The 22,258-nt window shown below is 47.5% G+C and overlaps 1 protein-coding gene across 2 annotated transcripts in view; it reads right to left on the reverse strand.

The window, feature by feature from the left end:
- Nucleotides 1–13,096, reverse strand: part of TMEM114 (transmembrane protein 114) — a 49,626-nt gene extending 36,530 nt beyond the window's left edge. For both annotated transcript variants that reach the window (XM_016929374.3, XM_016929373.3), the window contains exons 1-2: nucleotides 12,201–13,096; nucleotides 11,795–11,875 (exon numbers count right to left, since the gene is read on the reverse strand). In XM_016929374.3, coding sequence (XP_016784863.3) covers nucleotides 11,795–11,875; nucleotides 12,201–12,420 — 301 coding nt within the window. In that variant the 5' untranslated portion in view covers nucleotides 12,421–13,096. The remainder of the gene's footprint in view (nucleotides 1–11,794; nucleotides 11,876–12,200) is intronic.
- Nucleotides 13,097–22,258: the final 9,162 nt, after the last annotated feature.

Raw genomic sequence — 22,258 nt, forward strand, 5'->3', positions numbered from 1 at the left:
GGTAAGTCCCTTCACCTCTGTGAGCCCTCATTTCCTCATTTGTAAAAAATATTTAAGACCTAAGACCTCCCTGCAGGGTTGTTTTCCTGATTGGCAATATTTTCTTTTTTCTTTTTTGATTTTGTTTTTTGTTTTTTGGTTTTTTTTGAGATGGAGTCTCGCTCTGTCACCCAGGCTGGAATGCAATGGTGCCATCTCAGATCACTGCAACCTCCACTTCCTGGGTTCCAGCAATTCTCCTGTCTCAGCCTCCTGAGGAGCTGGGACTATAGGCGCCCACCATCAATCCTGGCGAATTTTTGTATTTTTTTTAGTGGAGACGGCATTTCACCATATTGGTCAGGCTGCTCTTGAACTCCTGACCTCAAGTGATCCACCCACCCTGGACTCCCAAAGTGCTGAGATTACAGGCATGCCACCGGCATTGTTTTCAAAAGCACTGAACTCAATCCTGAGCATGCATTCATTCAGAAACAAATGCCTTGGGGTCCCCAGTGAGGGCCAAGCCCTGTCCTAGGGCCTGGGGACACCTCATTGAATAAGGCCACTGCCCTCATGGAGTTCACAGACAGGCACAGGAGACCGAGTAGCCAGGAAGCAAGGAAACAAAGATCATTGCAGGCTGTGACGTGTCACCAAGGAAATAAGTGTGATGATGCAGAAAAATAGGTGGGCAGTGGTGGGGGGGGGGCCTTGTTCTTAGATCAGGTGGTGGTATGTGTTTCCTGTGGCCACTGTAACACATGAAGGCAAACTGGGTGGCTTCCAAGCAACAGGAATTTAGTCTCTTACAGTTCTGCAGGCCAGAAGTACAAAATCAAGATATCAACAGGACTGTGTTCCCTTTGATGGTTCTAGGGGAGAATCCTTCCCCACCTCTCTTATGTCCTGGGAGCCGTTGGCAATCTGTGATGCTCCCTGGCTTGTGGCTATGTCACTCCAATCCCTACCTCCATCCACACGTGGCCACCTTCTCCTCTTTCATAAGGACACTTGTCATAGGATTTAGGGCCCACCAAGTTAGTCCAAGATTATCTCACCTCGAGAGTCTGAATTATCCCTGCAAAGATGCTCTTTCCGAATAAGTCACATTCGCAGGTACTGGGGCTTAGTACATGAGCATATCTTTTTAGGAGTGACACCATCCACACAGTACCACGTCTTGGATGGCATACAGTAGGAACTCAATAGATGATACCTGTGATTAATACATGGAATTACTAGTAATATTAAAATGTTGGCTGGGTGTAGTGGCCCACACCTGTAATCCCAGCACTTTGAGAGGCTGAGACAGGTGGATCACCTGAGGTTAGAAGTTCAAAACTAGCCTGGGCAACATGGTGAAACCCCGTCTCTACTAAAAACACAAAAATTAGCTGGGCTTGGTGGCACAGGCCTCTAATCCCTGCTACTTGGGAGGCTGAGGCAGGAGAATCGCTTGAACCTGGGAGGCGGAGGTCACAGTGAGCTGAGATTGTGCCACTGCACTCTAGCCTGGGTGACAGGGTGAGACTCCATCTCAAAAAAATAAAATAAAATAAAATATTGGCAGGCCATTGTTTCATCAATGGTAAACGTGTGTGCCCAAGTGCAGAGATATTTTAGACGCAAAAATGCTTTGCTACAAGTCAAGGGAAAAGCAACCCCAGAAAGAAGCAAAGATGTTCACACCAAAAACAAACCGAAAAAGTGTTTGTGACTGCTCCATTATCATGCTGTTCAAAGAGCTGCTCAGTGGGGAAAGCAGTCTTCCATGATGCTTGTGAGGTCAGGAAGCCCCGAGCGGTCAATGCTCTTACGCAGAGCAGGGGATGTCTGTTACCCCAGGAATATCAAAAGCTCTGGCAAAAGAAGAAGGTCTCAGGATCCACTTACTACAAGGAAGAAATTTCACCACCTTTATTTCCTAACCTTGTCAGTGTGACTTTGAGACTTCTGGAAGAACTCAGAGCTATGCAGTCCTGTTATGCCTGATAAGGCAGTAGCTTTTAAAATTTTATATATATATATATATGTGTGTGTGTGTGTGTGTGTGTGTGTGTGTGTGTGTGTGTGTGTGTCCTTGAGTCTGTCCTGGAGGATGGGGGCTGCCTCTTCATGGTCTCCAAGAGGTATTGTTAGGATATGGAAAGAGCAGGAATCTCCGAGCAAAGACGTGGGTTCAAATCCTGACTCCGCCTCTTACCCAAGCAAACCACATCATCGCTCAAAAGCCTCGTTTTCGTCACCTGTCAATTGGACTCTGACCTTGCAGAGCTGTGGGCACTGAATATGAGAGTACTTGTCTCTTTCTCATCATCAACTTAGACCGTACCAGGTGGGAGTTTTTAATTCCCATTTCACAGGTGGGAAAATTGAGGTTCAAGGAACTTATATCAAATCAACTACCCCAAGAGCCAATGGCCATGAAGTGTCAGAGCTGGAATGAGATTACAAAAGAAGTGGACAAAGGGGTCGTGGGACTGCAGACATGGACACGTACTCCAGCTTGAGAAGTTAAAGCCTTCCTGAGTGGGGAGAGGTCTCAGCTGAGACCTGGAGGCAAGACAGTGAGGCGTTAACTGGGCTGAGAAGTAGGAGAGGGATTTCCAAAAGTGGGGACAGAAAATGCCAACATCCAGAAGTAGGAGACACCCAAAGTAGCAATATCTCAGCTCTTGCAGCTGGAGAGGTGAGCCAGGGTCACAAATAGCCCTACAAGCCACACTAATGAGAAATCCAACCACAGAGGCAGCCCTCTTGGAGCTTGCTTTACATCAACACATGATAACATTCTTCTTAGAAAAAAATTAAAACAAGGCCCGGCACGATGCATGCCTGTAATCCCAGCACTTAGGGAGGCCAAGGCAGGCAGATCACTTGAGGCCAGGAGTTTGAGATCAGCGTGGCCAACATGGCGAAAACCCATCTCTACTAAAAATACAAAAATTAGCTGGACGTGGTGATGTGCACCTGTAATCCCAGCTACTCGGGAGGCTGAGGCAGGAGAATCACTTGAACCTGGGAGGCAGAGGCTGCAGTGAGGCGAGATCACACCACGGCACTCCAGCCTGGGCGACAGAGAGTTACTCCATCTCAAAAGAGGTAAAAAAAAGAAAAAAAAAGGAAACAAGACCCTCTTGACCACCCCAAGCCCTGTGTCTTCTTCTCCTTTCCAGAGTGACCCTCTGTAAATGACTCAGTATGCATCTTCCCAGTTTTTGTCCATATATTTATAATTTTTCTATATATTCACATATTCCTCAAATTCTACAATGCACACTCGATTATACTTTTTTTGTTGTTTGTTTTTGAGATAGGGTCTCACTCTGACACCCAGGCTGAAGTGCCATGGGCCTTATCTCGGCTCACTGCAACCTCCATCTCCCAGGCTCAAGCAACCCCCGACTTCAGCCTCCCAAGTAGCTGGGACCACAGGCGCATGCCATCATGTCCAGCTAATTTTTTGTATTCTTGGTAGAGACAGGGTTTCACCATGTTGCCCAGACCAGTGTAGAACTCCTGAGCTCAAGTGATCCACCTGCCTCAGCCTCCCAAAGTGCTGGGATTACAGGCGTGAGCCACCATGCCCAGCCTTTATCATACTTTAACAGATCTGAAAATAGAGTATGTTTGACCATCCACAGCACCTCACAATCATAATTGGCAGTATATTTGTCTATCTTAATGGCACATAAGGTAAACGTGCATCTTAAAATTTTGTTATATACCCACAGAAAAGGTGTAATACTGGGGAGTTTCTTTGAGGGGGGATAATAAATGACATCCTGCTGCCCATAACACTCTGTAACTTGCTTTCTTCATTCCACAGTACATCTTAATATATTCTTTTTATAGGCTATGTAATATTAACACTAATATGCATTAGTATATTCTTTTTACAGGCTATATAATATTCCACAACATGAATATACACCTATCAATGTCTAGCCATCTCTCCATCTGTGGGCAGTGAGGCTATACAGACCTTGTTTTTCACTGTTTCAAACTGGTATGGTGAACTTTTTAGAAGACTCACATGGCCGATACTAAGAAGTGGACTTGTGTGTGTGTGAGAGACAGGGTCCCACTCTATTGCCCAGGCTGGAGTGCAATGGTGTGATCTCGGCCCACTGAAACCTCTGCCTCTTGAGCTCAAGCAATTCTCGTGCCTCAGCCTCCCAAGTAGCTGGGACTACAGGCGCATGCCACCACACCTGGCTAATTTTTGTATTTTTAGTAGAGACAGGGATTTGCCATGTTGGCCAGGCTGCTCTCAAACTCCTGACCTCAAGTGATCCGCCCACCTTGGCCTCCCAAATTGCTGGGATTACAGGTGTGAGCCACTGCGCCCAGCCAGAAGTGGACTTACTTTAAATATGAACTTTTGTTAGTTTAAAATGTGGCCTTTATTTTTTAATGGGCACCTCAGAAAGGCAGCCTGAAGCCCAGGCCCTTGTGCCCAGAGGAGTGAAGATCCACAGGCACCTGCTCCTTCCCTGACTGCCTGCAGCACAGCTATGCATAAATCACACTGAGAGTTCCTCCCTCCTGGGCTCAGGCAGCCTCTTCAAGCATTTATGTCCCCAATCCTTGCTCTGTCCCTCACCTCCTCCACTCTTGCAATTTGCACCAGGCATCATGGCTGGTTTTAATTTTCCATGTCACTGCAACAGCCCAGCACCCAGAAAAACTGGAAATCCAATCTTGTGATTTTTCCAACCTCGCCTCCTCAGAGGACAGCGTGGCCAGACCACTTCCTCTCAGTTCAGCTTCCACTGCGGGCATGCTGTGTTGGACAAGGCATTTGACCTCTCTGGGTCTGGTGTCCTCATCTGACCAGCCTGGCCTCTCTCATGGGCTCTTAGGAGACACAGCTGAGGTAAGACATAGAAAAAAAAAACAGGAAGTGCCCTGAAGAAGCATTTTCCACAGCACCCTCCAGAAACACCAGCCTTCCTGCTATTTCTGGAACATACCAAGCTCACTCCTGCCTCATGGCTCTGAACCTGCTATTCCGTCTCGTAATGCAGGTCTCTGGTTTCCTGCCTGAAAGAGGCAATGTTGGATAGCAGGACTCTGAACCCAGAAACAGGCTAGGAGCTCCTCTGGTCTACCATGTCCTCTAATCTTAATATACACACATCACACTGAAACTATACCCAGAGTTGCATTGCTTCAATGGAGTAGAAACAAACTGCTGAGTAGGCTGGGTGCAGTGGTTCATGCCTGTAATCCCAGCACTTTGGGAGGCCAAGGCGGGTGGATCACTTGAGGTCAAGAGTTCGAGACCAGCCTGGCCAACATGGTGAATCCCCATCTCTACTAAAAATACAAAAATGATCTGGGCATGGTGGTGCACATCTGTAGTCCCAGCTACTCAGAAGGCTGAGGCAGGAGGCTCAGGAGAATTGCTTGAACCCAGGAGGTGGAAGCTGCAGTGATCTCAGATCTCAGCACTGCACTCCAGCCTGGGCAACAGAGTGAGACAAGAAAAGAGAAAGGAAGGGCAGGGAAGAGCAGGGAAGGGCAGGGAAGGGCAGGGAAAGGCAGGGAAAGGAAGGGAAAGGAAGGGAAAGGAAAGGAAACTGCTAGGGTTCAAATCCTAGAAGTTCTAGTTACTGTGCAAACTTAGATATCATACCTGACTTCTCTATGTCTCCATTGCCTCATCTGCAAAGTGAGGATGATAATAATAGTGCCTCTTGGGCTGTTGTGAAGATTAAATGAGTAGATACAAGTCAAGAGCTCAGAATGGTGTCCAGCACACAGCAACTGTCTCATCATGTTCTACACCAGGCAGCTGGCCCAGTACTGGGGATGAAATCAATATGTACTGAGCAAATAAGTGCATCTGGTGGGTCAGCGATGATTAGCTCTATTTCACAGATGAAAAGCTTGAGGCTCAGGAAGTCAATGTGAATTAGAGCAGGAAGAGGAGGCAATAAGTGAGTTCCTACTATGCGCAGAGTCCAGGGCTGGCTGCTTTGTTTATGTGATCTCATTTCATCTTAGAACAGCCCATTTGTGGATGCAGGTGACTCATCAGAAGTCACACAGCTGGCCGAGCACAGTGGTTCAGGCCTGTTATCCCAGCACTTTGGGAGGCCAAGGCAGGAGGGTCGCTGGAGCCCAGGAGTTTCAGACCAGCCTGGGCAGAATAGTAAGACCCCCATCTCTACAAAAAATAATACAAAATTAGTCGGGTGTAATGGTGCACATCTGTGGTCCCAGCTACTTGGGAGGCTGAGGCAGGAGAATTGCTTGAGCCTGGGAGTTCGAGGCTGCAGTGAGCTATGATTGTGCTACTACACTGCAGCCTGGGCAACAGAGCAAGACCTTGTCTCAAAAAAAAAAAAAGTCACACAGCTAGCAAGAAGGCCAGGGTTTGAACCCCAGTGATGTAGGCACATGTGGGTTTTGCCTGCCCCTACACCTGACGACAGCACCTTGAGCTGCCTGTGATCATGTGACCAATCCTCCCCACCTTCCCACCCTTATCTGTGGAGCTGATCCCAACCCACTCCAGTTACAAGTGGGCACATGACTCAGCCCGGCCAACCAGCATATTCCATCCCCTTGGCTGGAGGGATTGGCTCAGGACTGAGCATGTCACCCAATGTGGTCCAGTGGAAAACCTAGCTGCAAGTTTGGTGGAATTCATGAGAAACAGAACGTCTCCCTTTTTAGGGTTGCTAAGGTGGGAGAGGATTTAGCTGAAAGCAGAACCCAAACAGAAGAAAGCAAAGCCCAAAAAGAAGAGGAAAGAAATTGAGTTTAACAGTGGATTCCAGCAGACATGAGCTTTTCAGTTACATGAACCAGTAATTTCTTTTTTTATTGAAGCCAGTAAGATTTGAGTTTCTGTCACTTGCCACCAAAAAGTTCCTGGCTGATACAGCTAGACTGGATCATTGTAGACCATAGCTCTTTAATCTACACTGTGCTGAATTCGAAGACCTCCTTTCCACCAAAAATAATTCCAGTCCCTAGCCCAAGAAACAAACCCACGACTTCCCCAGAGCTAACCTGGAAGATGAAACACTTCAGCAAAGTGGATTTTGCTGTCAAGGAACCTGTTTCATTGAAAACTTCTCTCTGTGGCTGAAAGAGTGGAGGTTATTGGGATGTACCTGTTTAAGGACCTGATATTTCTGCTCAACTCCACTCTCCCAAGGTAGCTAAGCAGAATTAAGGAGGTGTGTTAGTCTGTTTTCATGCTGCTAATAAAGACATACCTGGCTGGGCGTAATGGCCCACCCTGTAATCCCAGCATTTTGGGAGGCCGAGGCAGGCAGATCACCTGAGGTCAGGAGTTTGAGATCAGCCTGGCCAACGTGGTGAAACCCCATGTCTACTAAAAATACAAAAATTAGCCGGGTGTGGTTGTGGGCACCTGTAATCCCACCTACTTGGGAGACTGAGGCAGAAGAATTGCTTAAATCCAGGAGGCGGAGGTTGCAGTGAGCCGAGATCGCGCCATTGCACTCCAGCCTGGGCTACAAGAGTGAAACGCCGTCTCAAAAAAAAAAAAAAAAAAAAACAGAAGAAGAAGAAAAGAAAAGAAAAACAAAAAGACACACCTGAGACTGGGTAATTTATAAAGGAAAGAGGTTTAATGGACTCACAGTTCCACATGGCTGGGGAGGCCTCACAATCCTGGCTGAAGGTGAATGAGGAGCAAAGTCACGTCTTACATGGCGGCAGGCAGGAGGGTTTGCGCAGGGGAACCCCCTTTATAAAACCATCAGATCTCGGGAGACTTCTTCACTATCACAAGAACAGTATGGGAAAGACCCGCCCCAATGATTCAATTACCTCCCACCAGATCCCTCCCACAACACATGGGAATTAAGGAAGCTACAATTCAAGATGAGATTTGGGTGGGGGCACAGCCAAATCACATCAGGAGGCAAGTTAGATCATGGGACTTCCCTAACAGTCCTCCATCTGCCAGGTGATTACAGCAAATTACTTGGCACTGAAGTGGTCTCTCTGTGAGGGTTTTCTTAGAGGAAAAATCAAGGTTTCTTCCCATACACCCCCACCAGGATTTATCTAGGAGGCTGAACTTAGAGAACATGCTGCTTGTCGAACGTGCTGCTTGTCAGCTAGCTTCTCCTCTATGGCTTCTGCAGCAGGTCCTTAAAGGAATGAAACATCTTCATATAATAGAAGAGCTTGGACCAAACTCAAAATTCATTTTGGAAGAAAAAGAGATTATGCGGAGAAAAAAAAAAAAGCTCTTTCTCGGGGTGATTTGCAAGGAGTACATGGTATGAAGGGGCAGCTTGTCCTTTTTCATGGAGGATATAATGGGAATAATAGCAGCTACCACTTACAGCACACTTACGGAGGCCAGACACCACATTAGGCTCTTTAAATACACTGTCCTGTTTTAGCCTCACAATAACCTTAGAAAAAGAGATGACAATTATCCTCATTTTGCACAGGAGGGAACTGAGGCTCAGAGAGGTATAAGGAAATAAGGAAAGGCCCATGGCCATGTGCCTACTTGGTGGTGAAACTGCGGGTTAGCCCTAGGACTGAGGGTGAATGAGTAAATAGACTGTGGATGTGAGTTCTGCTCTTTCTCAAAATCCTGAAACAAGCATGGTTGTTGCACTGTCAAGATTGAAGAGGAAGCCAGCCCAGTGCCTACTGTGGTTAGCCATCCAATTGACCCATGGATGTGATAAGTCGGCTGAATGTGCACACCCTGCTTGGCAAAGGATCAGCAGTCCATAGATGTTACTACCTCTAGAAGGAGGCTGGAAGGAAGGGCAAAGGGAGAGCTCATGCTTACTGAGCACTTACCGTATGTCTGGAAACTCGATGTCAAGTCATTCCTTTCTGACAAGTCTGGTCATTCCTTTGTGACTGGTCCTAGGCAAGGTCCTTTTTTGTTCATCCATTTTTATTCCCTCTCATGGAAGTCTAACCATATCCCTTGATGGTGTCCATATCTCATTTTGATGGATGTGAACATTGAGGCTCAGAGAGGTTAAGACACCTATCCCAGGATCACGGAAGGCCTCTGTTTTGTAGGGGTTTTACCTGGGACATGACCCTCTTCTCCCTCACTTCCATGACCAGAATTCTTATCATTCTTTTTTTTTTTTTTTTTTTTTTTTGAGAGAGTCTCACTCTGTTGCCCAGACTGGAGTGCAGTGGTGCAATCTCAGCTCACTGCAACCTCTGCCTCCCAGGTTCAAGCGATTCTCAGAACTCAGCCTCCTGAGTAGCTGGGACTACAGGCAGGTGGCACCACACCGGGCTAATTTTTGTATTTTTAGTAGAGATGGGGTTTCACCATGTTGGCCAGGCTGGTCTCAAACTCCTGACCTCAGGTGATCTGCCTGCCTCAGCCTCCCAAAGTGCTGGGATTACAGACATGAGCCACCACGCCTGGCTGAATTCTTATAATTCTGGAAACAGTGCTTCAGAGACACTCACAGTTTCCCCTTGTGCAGTTTGGGGCTCAGAACAGAGCACACGGTACCTCCACCTTTCCTCAACTCCCACACATTCCAGGTGTCTAGGGTATGTCTCCTTTGGTGGAACTTAACTCAGTGGTGTGCTGGAGCTGACTCATATCAACTCACAAGAGCCAGTTAAGCTTTTGAGAATTTTGTGAGCCAGGTAACATCATGTTAGTATCTTGAAATTGGCCATGGTGGAAGTATTTGCACCACAGAAATAGGCAAATGCTACAAACCAGGGCTTTTTTTTTTCTTTTAATTTTGCAGAGATCCAGTTGTTCAATATTTCCCAGCATGCCTCTGGACTTTAGAGAAACAGTTCTGGTTCACCATAAACCCATATATTCATACAATAAATACATATATTGAGCTCCACCTACAATATAATATAATTTGCATTCACTAACATGTTTGTTCAGCAAACTTTGACTCATGGGCTACTATGTGCCAGGTTCTATGCTAAATATTGGGAATTCAGCAGTGGCAAGATAGACATGGTCCTTGTCCCCATGGAGCTTTCAATCTAATGAGGGAGTCAGATTTAAACCCCCCCCCCCCAAAAAAGTCATACAATTTGCACTTAGGAGTTAGCCAAGTCAAGTTGGTGGGATAAAAGCAGGGAGATTCCAGGTAGAGGGAACAGCATGTGCAAAATATTTGTGGCAGGAGGAAACTTGGCATGTTCCAAGAACTGGCCAAGGCCAGCACAGCTGGAAAGAAAGGAGTAAAGCGGAGAATGGGGCTGGAGAGGGACCCTACCAAGCCTTGTGGGCCATGCTAGGCACTTGTCTTTATTTTTTTATCCCCAGGCCTCAGTAAGTCTATCAAAAACTGCTCATGCCTATAATCTCAGCACTTTTGAGAGACTAAGGCAGGAAGATCGCTTGAGCTTAGGAGTTTGAGGCTGCAGTGAGCTAAGACCGTGCCACTGCATTCCAGCCTGGGCAACAGAACAAGACCCTGTCTCTGGGTAGGGTTGAGTGGAGGGAGAAGGCCAGGCACAGTGGCTCACACCTGAAATCCCAAGACTTTGGGAGGCCAAGGCAGGAACATCACTTGACCCAGGAGTTCAAGACCAGCCTGGGAAACATAGTAACTATGTTTCCTATCACTATTAAAAAAAAAACTGATACCAATGCAGTGGCTCACACCTGTAATCCCAGCACTTTGGAAGGCTGAGATGGGCAGATCACTTGAGGTCAGGAGTTCGAGACCAGCCTGGCTAACATTGTGAAACTCCATTTGTACTAGAAATATGAAAAATTAGCCCGACGTGGAGGCAGGCACCTGTAGTTTCAGCTACTCAGGAGGCTGAGACAGGAGAATCGCTTGAACCTGGGAGGAGGAGGTTGCAGTGAGCCAAGACTGTGCCACTGTACTCCAGCCTGGGCAACAGAGCAAGACCCTGTCTCAAAAAAAAAAACCTGCCCACATTTTCAAAGTCTATGAAACTCAGTCTTCATTTCCTCATCAGATCCTCCTACAGAACCTCTCTGGGCCTCCTCATTGGAAAAATGAAGGCAGAAATGACGATACTAATAACTTCATAGGGTGTGGCTGTGGGAATCAAATGAAGACACAGATGAAAAGCAGTTCGCTCCATGTCTGGCTTATCTCAAGCATCAATGAATTGAACTCTTAGGTTTACTTCCCTCCCTCCACAAATGCTCATTCATCCCATTTCCTTTCTTGCTTTCAGTCCTCACAACTTTTACTGAGTTCCAGGCACTGAGCTGGGTACTAAGAACCAACCAGGAATAAGAGGGACACAGTGGACCTGAGAGGAGGGGCTGTTCCCACCTCCTAATTGCCTGGCTCCAATCATATATTTATATGCAAATTTTCATCGCACCCCACTACTGCAAAGCCCTTGTTCTAGGCAATGTGAATACAAACAACGCTGGCATGGAATCTGTGGAATGAGACCTCTCTTTCACCATTCACCTCCCGAGGCTAATTTAGGTCCCTGCAGGGGCTTCCCACCTTCCCTTCCTCACGCTGCTGGACTCTAACTGCGCGTCTCCACATTTGTCCCATCACCACTGTGAGCTCCTTGAGGGGATGGCCTGTGTCTTAACCATCAATCAAAACGGTGCAAAGAAAGCCATTAGTCAACGTGAGCTGAATGAATCCTAAACCACAAAATGTTACAGGTGGATCAGGAGAGACCCTGCCCCCCGGTCTTAAGCCCACTCCATTCTCAGGCTGGGCTGTCAGAGGCCACCCCAGCCACCCCCTCCGCAGGCCCCGAAGCCCGGCTGTTTTGGGAAAGGCTCCAGAACCCACGGCTAGAACCGGGGCGCTCCCTCCATCCTCACCCTCCCCGGACTCACTGAGAAGTTGCCGGCTCGATTCGCTGACTGTCACGTTCTCCAGCCTGAAGGGGTTCATCAGCGGTGTGCACGGGCTCTGCACTGGATAGGACGGAGGAATCCATGGGCGCAGGACCCCGGAGTTCTGTGCAGCACCCTCGTCTGCGGCTTTGCCCCCAAGCTCACCCTAAGTGCCCCACCCGGGGAGGGCGCGGGGAGAGCTAGAGCAGTTGGGATCGCAGCCGGGTGCCTCTCGGAAGGGTTTTCGCAGCCCCGGCCTTCTGCTCACCTTCCCCCCGAGTCTCTAGACATTGTATTTTAGGGACTTGGGGGAGGAGTGCGCGCCAAGCAACAGGTCCCAAGCGAGCAGGGCACCGCGCAGGGGGCGTTCGCAGCCACAGCTCCCAGCCACGGGGTGCACCCTTACCCCGGCAGGTCCGCCAGAGGCCGGAGTGGGAGCTCAGAGGCTCGGGCTGGCTGCGATTGATGGACCCCAGCAGGTCCTGCGCCCCCGGGCCAATCCTCTCCAGCCGCTCGGTGTCAATGATATACCAGAAGTCCGTGCCGATGGCGGCCGCCAGGAGCACAAAGCTGAGCGCCCCGGTCAGCGCAGCCGCGCCGGCCAGCCCGCCCAGGTGCACCCGCATCGCCGAGCCCAGGACCAACAGCCGCGGGTTCCAGTGGCCGAGGCGCGACCCCTCTGCTCCTGCCCCCGTCCCCAGCCGGCCACCGCGGGCTCCCAGCTCCACCGCCGGAGCCGCGGAGCTCAGATCTGAAACCCTTTCCTTTGGACCCCGGGCCCTAGCTTAGACCCTGGCTCCTCACCTGCCGGCTCCGACCTGCACGCGCGCCCCGCTCAGCCGCCGTCCACGTTCCCAGCCCTCCAATGCCAGCTCTACCTGCAGACCCCCTCACTCTCACTTGTGCTGTCCGACCTCCACCTCCGCCTTCAGACCCTCCTGGAAGCTCTAGTCCTTCCCCACCAGCACCTTAACCCACCTCGTCCCTCAGCCCCACTCCACCCTCGGCCCTCCACGCCCAGCCCAAGCGGACTCTCTCACTTCAAAATCCTCACTTTCCCCAGACTCCTACTCCCTCCATTCCCCTGCCTCACTCTCCACGAACCCTCCCCACGATCCCAGATGCTCCCCTCTCTGCCTCTGTCTCTGGCTTTCCGCCCCAGCCCTTTTTCTTGGCCCCACACTGCCAGTTCCCCACTCCCAGCCCTGCTCTCCAGGGTCTTCCCGCAGCTCCTGCTCTGGCCGGGGCGCAGCTGACCCTCTGCGCCCTCCTCGTCGCCGAGGAAAAGCTCGGAGTGCGCACGCAGCATGGACGGGGGCGGTCCCAAGCCCTGGAGCGCTGGAGGCTGCCGGTGTGGAAGGGCAGGCGGCCTTGGGACCACCTGGGGCAGAAAGAAGGAGGGGTGTGGCGGGCCTCACAGTCCCGCCAGGATTTGCAAATCATCTCCAAGAGCCCCTCCAGCTCCAAGTACCCTTCCTCCAAAATCCACCTTCGAGTGTAGTCTGGGCTGACTAGAATGTGAAAAGGCACATTAATTTTTCATAAAAGTTCTCTAAAGCACTGAGGTAGTCCAGGTCCTCAGAATCTATCATTTCTACCCCCAAAGTCTTTCTTCATTTTCATAGCCACCACCATTGCCACCATCATCACCACCACCACCATCACCATCATCAACATCACCACCAACAACAACACAATCATCACTACCATCACCATCATCATCACCACCATCACCAGCAGCAGCATCACCAACAGCACCACCATCACCATCATCATCATCACTACCACCACCATCACCATCACCACGGACAACACCACCATCACCACCATCACCACCACCACCACCACCATCACCACCATCAACACCACCACCATCATCGCTATCACCACCATTGCCATCGTCATCACCATCATCATCACCACCACAATCACCACCATCACCACCACCACCATCATCGCTATCACCACCATTGCCATTGTCATCACCATAATCATCACCACCATCACCACCAACCACCACCATCACCACCAACCATTACCACCACCATCATCACCACCATCACCATCATCATCACCACCATCATCACCACCATTACCACTATCACCACCATCATCATCACCACCATCATCACCACCATTACCACTATCACCACCACCGTCATTACCATCACCATCACCACCACCATCACCATCACCATCACCATCATCATCACTACCACCACCAGCACCAGCACCACTCTCCTCTTTATCATCACCATCACTCTTATCAATTCCACCATCTTCTTCACCACCATAAAACCTTTTAGTCCTTCAAGAAATACTTCCGGTACCTTCTATGTGTCTGATGCTATAGTCTACGTTAAGAATATAGGCATGAACAATCCAAAAACAAGTCCTGCCCTTAAGAAATATAGGATTCAGGCTTCCCAGCCTTTTACAAAGCAGAGGACACAGAGAAAATACCTATATTTGCATGGCTCATTAATAGAAGAGGCTTCCAGATACTGGGGATGACCAATCCTCAGGAGTTACAGCTACTAAAGGCCCCTCAATGCTGACCTTATGGCTGAGGAATCAAAATCTTGGCACTCCTGTGATCCATTCTTAAGGGACCATTGTATCAAGGTCCAGAAGTTGGTAAGTGCTGGTCAGGTTGGAAGAGAATCATCAAAGCGTGCTTACGACAGGGTGCTATGAGAGAAAGTACCAGAGGGGAGATCTCACTGGGCTTCTCTGAGGAAGTGACATTGATGCTGAGACATGAAGTTTATAAAAGTATCCATGTCTAGAGAATGGCTTATAGAGGGGTTTGGTCCACTCTAGAGAAATTGAAAGAAGGGCCATCAGGCTAGAATGTAGTAAGGGAAGAGCAACCAGAGGGAAATGAGATTGAGGGTATAATAATTGGTCAGGTCATGCAGATCTTGAGATCCATGATAAAGAGTTCAATTTTAGTCCAAACCACTGAACGTTTTCAGCACAAAAGTAAAATGTTCTAACTTACGTATTAAAAAATCTCACTATGCTTGCTGTAGTGTGGAATATAGAATATAGAGAGACAAGAAAGGGAACAAGAAGGCCAGTTAGGAGGACATCATAGAAGAAGCAGCAGGATCTTGCTGACTTGGGCTAGGGTGGGGGCAGCAGCGAGCAGAGAGTGAAGTGGATAGAGTTTTTAAAAGTTGAGGGAGTAGAATTGATAGGGCTCGGTGATAGGCTGGGGTTGAAAGTCATCCTTTCCCTTTATTCTTCCTTCCCAATACCACCTTAATCTACATCACTGTCATCCTCATCTTCATTATCAAGGGCATCAGCACCCTGGCAGAGCTATCACCAGCAAGAATACACTCTCCCTTGATTCTGCAGACCATTCTGTTTCATCACCCCTCCACCACTAACTTGATGAAGATAGATCTTTTCCAAAACCGTCATCACTGATAATTTTTCTGTCACCTCCATCACACTACTACTGTTATCTTTACTTCCACCATCATTAAAATAGTCCTCACCGTCGACTTGAGAGATGCAGGTAAAATTCAGTTGAGGCTGATCCCAGGAGGCCTTACAATGTTTTTGAGATTCTCTTCTTCTTGCCACCTCTCAGTTGTTTTCCTCTTGCTTGACTTCACTTTTCAAGCAGGCTCTCATTTGTTCAATCATAGGAGCCAGTTTCACAGCTTAGCAGCTCCAAGAAAAAGAAATAATCTCTCTCTCAATAGTGCCAGATCCCCAGAATTAAATCTCATTGGCCTGTTTTTGGTCATTTGCCAATCTCTGAATCAATCTCTATCATTCAAAGGGACCAGATGTGCTAATTGGCCAAGCCTCGGTCTCCCGTCTACTCTTGGAGCCAGAGTGGGAGAAGTCAGACCCACCCTAAATATTTGAGTCCAACTATGATAGCAAAGATATAGAATCAACTTAAATGCCCATCAATGGTAGATTGGATAAAGAAAATGTGGTACCCTACACCATGGAATACTATGCTGCCATAAAAAAGAACAAGATTATGTCCTTTGCAGGAACATGAATGGAGCTGGAGGCCATTATCCTTAGCAAATTAACACCGGAACAGAAAACGAAATATTGCATGTTTTCACTTACAAGTGGGAGCTAAATGATAAGAACACATGGACACATAGAGAGGAACAACAAACACTGGGGCCTACCTGAAGGTGGAGAGTGGGAGGAGGGAGAGGATCAGAAAAAAAATAACTAATAGATACTAGGCTTAATACCGGGTGATAAAATACTCTGTATAGCAAACCCCTGTAACATGAGTTTATCTATATAACACACCTGCACATGTACCCTTGAATTTAAAGTAAAAGTTTATTTTAAGCCATTTGAGCTGAAATACGTTACGATTGCTAAATGTGGCAAATAAAAATATAGGAAATCCAGTTAAATTTTAATTTTAAATAAATGGTGAATTATTTTTCAGTGTATGTCCCATGCAATACTTGAGGTATACTAGAAAAACTTCATGTTGTTTATCTGAAGTTAAAATTTAACCAGATGTACCCAGCAAACCTAGCTGGCTCCCGCAAGAAAAAGCGAGGTGCCATTATGAGAACCAAGAGAATGGACAATGGCAGGCCAAAACAGGGGATGCCCCCTGCACCCACCATGGGCCTGTCCCTTCACTGGGTCCCACGTTCCTCATCTATACAAGGAGACCTTCTTCCAGGCTCCTAGGCACACATAACCTTATAGGTTTCGAAATTGTATTTTCCCTGAGGGTTTTAATGTACTCCACCTAAATCATGCTCAGTCACTCTAAAAGGAACAGAAAGTAATTGTTTTTTATGATTCTGGGGAGGAGAGGAGCACATCAAACATCATGTAATATCATTACTCAGCCAGTCAACTGAAGAAGCATGATAAAACCTGAAAGCTCCCAAGGCCAGATCCAAACAAGCCACAGCATTTAAGATTAAGGCTACACCAGGCACCGTGCTATCTCACTACAGCATGGGGGAGCACAACATTCATCAGGGATTGCAGAGGCTGGTTTTGAGTCTTAAATCAGCATCTGACAGCTGTCTGAGCCCAGAGAAGTTATCTATTATCTGGGCGTGGTGGCGGGCACCTGTAATCACAGCTACTCAGGAGACTGAGGCAGGAGAATCGCTTGAATCCAGGAGCCAAAAGTTGGTGTGAGCTGGGATTGCGCCACTGCACTCCAGCCTATGTGGTAGAGTGAGACTGTCTCAAAAAATAAGATAAGTGGGAAGCACTTTCAGAAGTGTGGAGGGAAATACACGTTAAGAATGAAAAGAGGAAATATTAAAAGAAAGAGAAGGAAAAGGCTGGGAATAGTGGCTCATGCCTGTAATCCCAATGCTTTGGGAGTCTGAGATGGAGGGATCGCTTGAGGCCAAGAGTTCCAGAACAGACAGGGCAACATAGCAAGACTCCATCTCTACTAAAAAAAATTAAAAAATTAGCTAGGTGTGATGGCACACCTGTAGTCCCAGCTACTTGGGAGGCTGAGGTGGGAGAATTGCTTTAGTCCAAGAGTTTGAGGCTGCAGTGAGCTATGATCATGCCACTGTACTCCAGCCTGGGCAACACAGTCAGACCCTGTCCCTAAATAAATAAAAAATATTTATTTTTTAAAAAGAAGGAATAAAGGAAGAGGGAGGGAGGTATCAGGGTGTAGGGAAGAAGGGTTACCTCTTATTATGAAGCACTGAGGCATCACAGGGAAAAAATGATATTTAAAAAACTATTAATGAGACCTGGATTTGGCTGTCAGCTCTTTTACTCACCAACATGTGAATTTGAGTAAGTCCCTTTTTCCTGGAGCCTCAGTTTCCCTATTTCTACATGTATCTTAAATATAGAGTTGCAGAGGGATTCAATAAGACAATGTATAAAAAGCGTCTGAAACACAGTAGATGTTCAATAAGTCCATGAATTCCCTTCCCCTTTCCCAGTTCCCAGAAAACTCTGTGGCCTAGACAGTTTGTCCTAGCCCAGACTGAACCCAGATGAGTCATCAGGGAAACCTGGGGGCATCAATTAAGCATCTAAGGCAGAGCACATTGGCTCACACTTGTAATCTCAGCACTTTGGGAGGTCAAGGCGAGAGGATCACTTGAGCTCAGGAATTTGAGACCAGCCTGGGCAACATGATGAGACCCCCGTCTCTATTAAAAATACAAAAAAAAAAAAAAAGCCAAAAGTGGTGATGTGCACCTGTGGTCCCAGCTACTCAGGAGGCTGAAGTGGCAGGATCACTTGACCCTAGGGGGCGGAGGTTGCAGTGACAGAGCGAGACCCTAGGGGGCGGAGATAGGGTGACAGAGCGAGACCCTATCTCAAAAAAAAAAAAAAAAAAAGCATCCACCCCAGGTCATTGCCACACCCACAAAGTCCTCACAACTATGCAATCAGAAAGATTATGCATGCCCATTTTACAGATGCAAAAGCTGAGGTTCAGAGTCTGAGCAACTTGCCCAAGGTCAATAACTTTGCAGAGATGGAATAACTGTCTGACTCAACAGATGACCACCCATGAGTGCCCTGAGAACTGAACTGTTAATCTCCTTCTCGATCTCAGGGCATTACCTCCTCAGGAGACAGAGCTATCATCTCCTCTGTTGCCTTCACAGAAATATGGAAGCCATTCAGCGCTCTTCTCACCCGAAAGGCCCACAACCAAGACATCACCAACTCCTATCAGTTCTACTTCCAAAATGTATTATGCATCTGCAACTCTCCATCTTCACAGTCGTGTCATTAATACCAACCATGATTGTTTCTTGCCTGGATGCTACAAAACCTCCTACCTGGTTATAACCAACTGTCATTTCCAAACATGGTAGCAACAATATTGCCCATGCCACAGGCTCTTCTCCAGTGGACTTTGCCACTCTCCAGCAAAATGATGACTGTACTTCTCCACTGCCTCAAAGCTGAGGAGGCCTGTGCTTGTTTTCACCAGTGGAATTTGGCAGAAGGGATGCTGGGCCAGTTCCGGGCACCACCCTTAACTGGCCTGGGAGCCTCCATTTTCAATCTCTTGGAAGTTGGCTACCACATAAGGATGGAAATTCCTGGAGACCACCCTTCTGTGAGAAGCCCAGGCCATGAAGAAAGGCTGGAGGATGAGATGCCAGAGAGTGGGTGGGTGGGGCCAGGGAGCACCAAGGTGCCAGGCTTATGAGTGGAGAAGCCATCATGGAAGTAGACCCTCCAGCTCCAGCAGCTCCATCTGCTGCCACATGGATTAGAGATGAACCACCCAGCTGAGCCCTTCCTGAATTCCTAAACCAGAAAAGCATTAACAAAATAAAACAGTTGTTTTAAGCCGGAGAATTGGGCGGTAGCTTGTTACACAGCTATTGATAACTTGAACACTGGTGTCCCTGCTTCTGCTGTTGTCTGCCATTGCCACACTGCCACTATGACCATCCATTCTTACAAGAGCCTGCATGGTCATCATGAAACACAACTCAGAACATGTCATTCCTTTTCCCACAGCTCCTTTATGGCTTTGCATTTGCTAAGGCAATCCTACCTGAGGCCTGTCCCCACTCCCAGCCTGTGTTACTTCAGGTCTTCTAAGAAGCAGACACAGACAGGGTTAGATCTACAAGGCTTTCACTAGGAGAAATACCAGTGTGAAAGGGAATAGAGTGGAGGATAAATAGCCCCCAGTGATCTCACCCGTTAGGGCAGGGGAAAGCTCTGAGCATGTTCTACTCTGGCTCCCAGAGGTTCCCAGGGAGACTAAGTTGCAGCTCCCCAAAGTGGTGACCTGCTCAATAGCACATCTTATATTGATTTCCTTTTCTTCTCCCTCCTGCATCTCAATTCCCCACTCCTGTACCAGGGCATCCTAGGATAACCCTCCAAATAAAATTACTTGCCCTCGGCCAGGCATGGTAGCTCATGCCTGTAATTCCACCACTTTGGGAGGCCGAGGCAGGTGGATCACTTGAGGCCAGGAGTTCGAGAATGGCCTAGCCAACATGACAAAACCACATCTCTACAAAAAATTAGCTGGGTGTGGTGGCACATGCCTGTAGTCTCAGCTACTCCGGAGGGAGGCTAAGGCAGAAGAATCGCTTGAATCTGGGAGGTGGAGATTGCAGTGAGCCAAGACCAAGCCACTGCACCACAGCCTGGGTGACACAGCGAGACTCCATCTCAAAAAAAAAAAAAAAAAAAATTACTTGCCCTTAAATCCTTATCTCAGGGTCTACTTCCAAAAAACCCAACCTAAGACCTGTTATCTAGCGCTCTTACACCTTCAAAGAGACCTTCCTAATAGTAATTAAGGAATACTTAACAATGAAGTTATTTGCTAGCTACGTGTCTGCTCCTTTGGACTATAAACCTCATTCAGGCAATATGGTAGATACTATAGGATGGCTCACTCAACACCATTCAGATTCACTTCCCTTTCACATTTCTAGATCCGTTCCAGCCAGTAGTGGCCATGTGACATAATTCAGACCAATCAGATAGACACAGAGTCTATTGGGAATGGCTCCCCCAAGCAAAACGACAAGGCCTTGGGAGAAGGCTTTTTGTCCATCTGGAATGTAAATGTGATGTCTAGAAGTGCAGCAGCTATTTTGCAAACACGAGGATAAACCATCCGTGATGGCAAAAACAGAAAGTGGCAGAGACCTGAGCACCCAATAGTATCATTGAACTTTGCAACTCTCCATTGAGTGAACATATGAACACCCAATAGTATCATTGCCCCATCTTTGATTTGCCTACCTCCAGAATTCTTGTTACAAGATAAAAATGAACCCTTATCTATTAAGCCATTAACTTAGAGTTGTCTGCTATTTGCAACGGAATGCATTGTGAATTGATGCAGACAGGGATTGCATTGGTGCTATCCAATGGGCATCATTGGCTTCGGGGTTAGTATGTGACACACAGTATGTGTGTAATAGAAATTTGTTGATTTAATAAACGAATCCTGCAAAAAGTCTCTTCTTGCAAGTACAGAGCTTATTTTGTGGGGCTGTAAGGAACTGTAAGGAACCAGCTGAAGGCTTTAGAAATATAGCTGGGTTGTGGTACAGTTATTAAGATTGCTGCACTAGAGAGAAATGCCTCCTCTCTGTATTAAGTTTCGTGAAGTCATGATGTTCTGCTGGTGAACTGGACTCCCTGGACCTGACCTGTGCATAACCATTTAAGTGTAAAGCCTTTATCTGTCCATTAAGGACATCTAGAAGAGCTAGCTGCCACTCTCCATACCCTAGGTGACGTAATTAGCTTAGAATGAAAAGAGATCAGTAACCCACTGGTCTAATTTTGCCATTACCCACCTGGCATAACACCAAGAGATAAAGCCTGGGTCTGAGCTCTCTTTCTTTTGGGAAACTTCTTCCCAAATTGGAATAAAAATCCTCAGCCAGAGAGAAGCTTCTTTCAGGTATCACGCAGCCGAAGGGAAAGAATTTAGACCGGGAACCAGGACAGCTGGGTTCCAGCACCAGCTCTGCCACTAGCCTGCTGAAAGGTCCTGATCTGGTTACTTCTCCTTTCTGGGCCTCAGTTTCCTCATCTGTAAGAGGGGCTAGTAAAAGCCCTTCTCTAGGAATCTATTCCAGTGATAGCTGATATGTGCTGGATTGTGACAATGCGGCAGGCACATCAGGCACATTCCTGTTTGAACCTTCACATCAGTTTTGGGAGAAAAGTATGCCTAATGCAACCATGTTACAGATAGGAACACCAAGGCTCAGAGAGGTTGAGTAAGTGAATCAATATCACACAGCTATTAAGTACAGGATCCAGGATTCAAACACAAGCTTGTCTAACTTCAAAGCCATGCTTTGAATGTGGGATTGGTTTCATGCATTTCGGTAAAAGAGCATAAAGCAAGACTAACATGTAAGAGATACTCAGTCAATATTTATTTATTTATTTAGAGACAGAGTCTCGCTCTGTCGCCCAAGCTGGAGTGCAATGATGTGATCTCGGCTCACTGCAAACTCTGCCTCCCGGGTTCAAGTGATTCTCCTGCCTCAGCCTCCCAAGTAGCTGAGATTACAGGCACCCAACACCACATCCAGCTAATTTTTGTATTTTTGGTAGAGACAGGGTTTCACCATGTTGGCCAGGTTGGTCTCAAATTCCTGGCCTCAAGGGGTCCACCCGCCTCGACCTCCCAAAGTGCTAGGATTACAGGCATGAGCCACGGGGCCTGGCCTCAGTCAATATTAACTCGTGTGGCCTGACAATAGCTTAATGTGAGAGATACAGTGGAAAGAATTGAAGTATCAAAGAAACCTCACTTCAAATGCCACCTCCGCCCCTTATTTGCCAAGGGACACTGATCAACAGTTTTAGTTCTCTGAACTTCATTTTCCTCTTCAGAAGAATGAAAGTAACGATACCAAACTCACAGAGTTATCGTCGAAATTAAATTAGACAATATATGACAGGCTGGACATAGTGGCTCACACCTATAATCCTAGGATC

The sequence above is a fragment of the Pan troglodytes genome, chromosome 18, assembly GCF_028858775.2.
Source record: "Pan troglodytes isolate AG18354 chromosome 18, NHGRI_mPanTro3-v2.0_pri, whole genome shotgun sequence".
Taxonomy (NCBI): Eukaryota; Metazoa; Chordata; class Mammalia; order Primates; family Hominidae; genus Pan; species Pan troglodytes.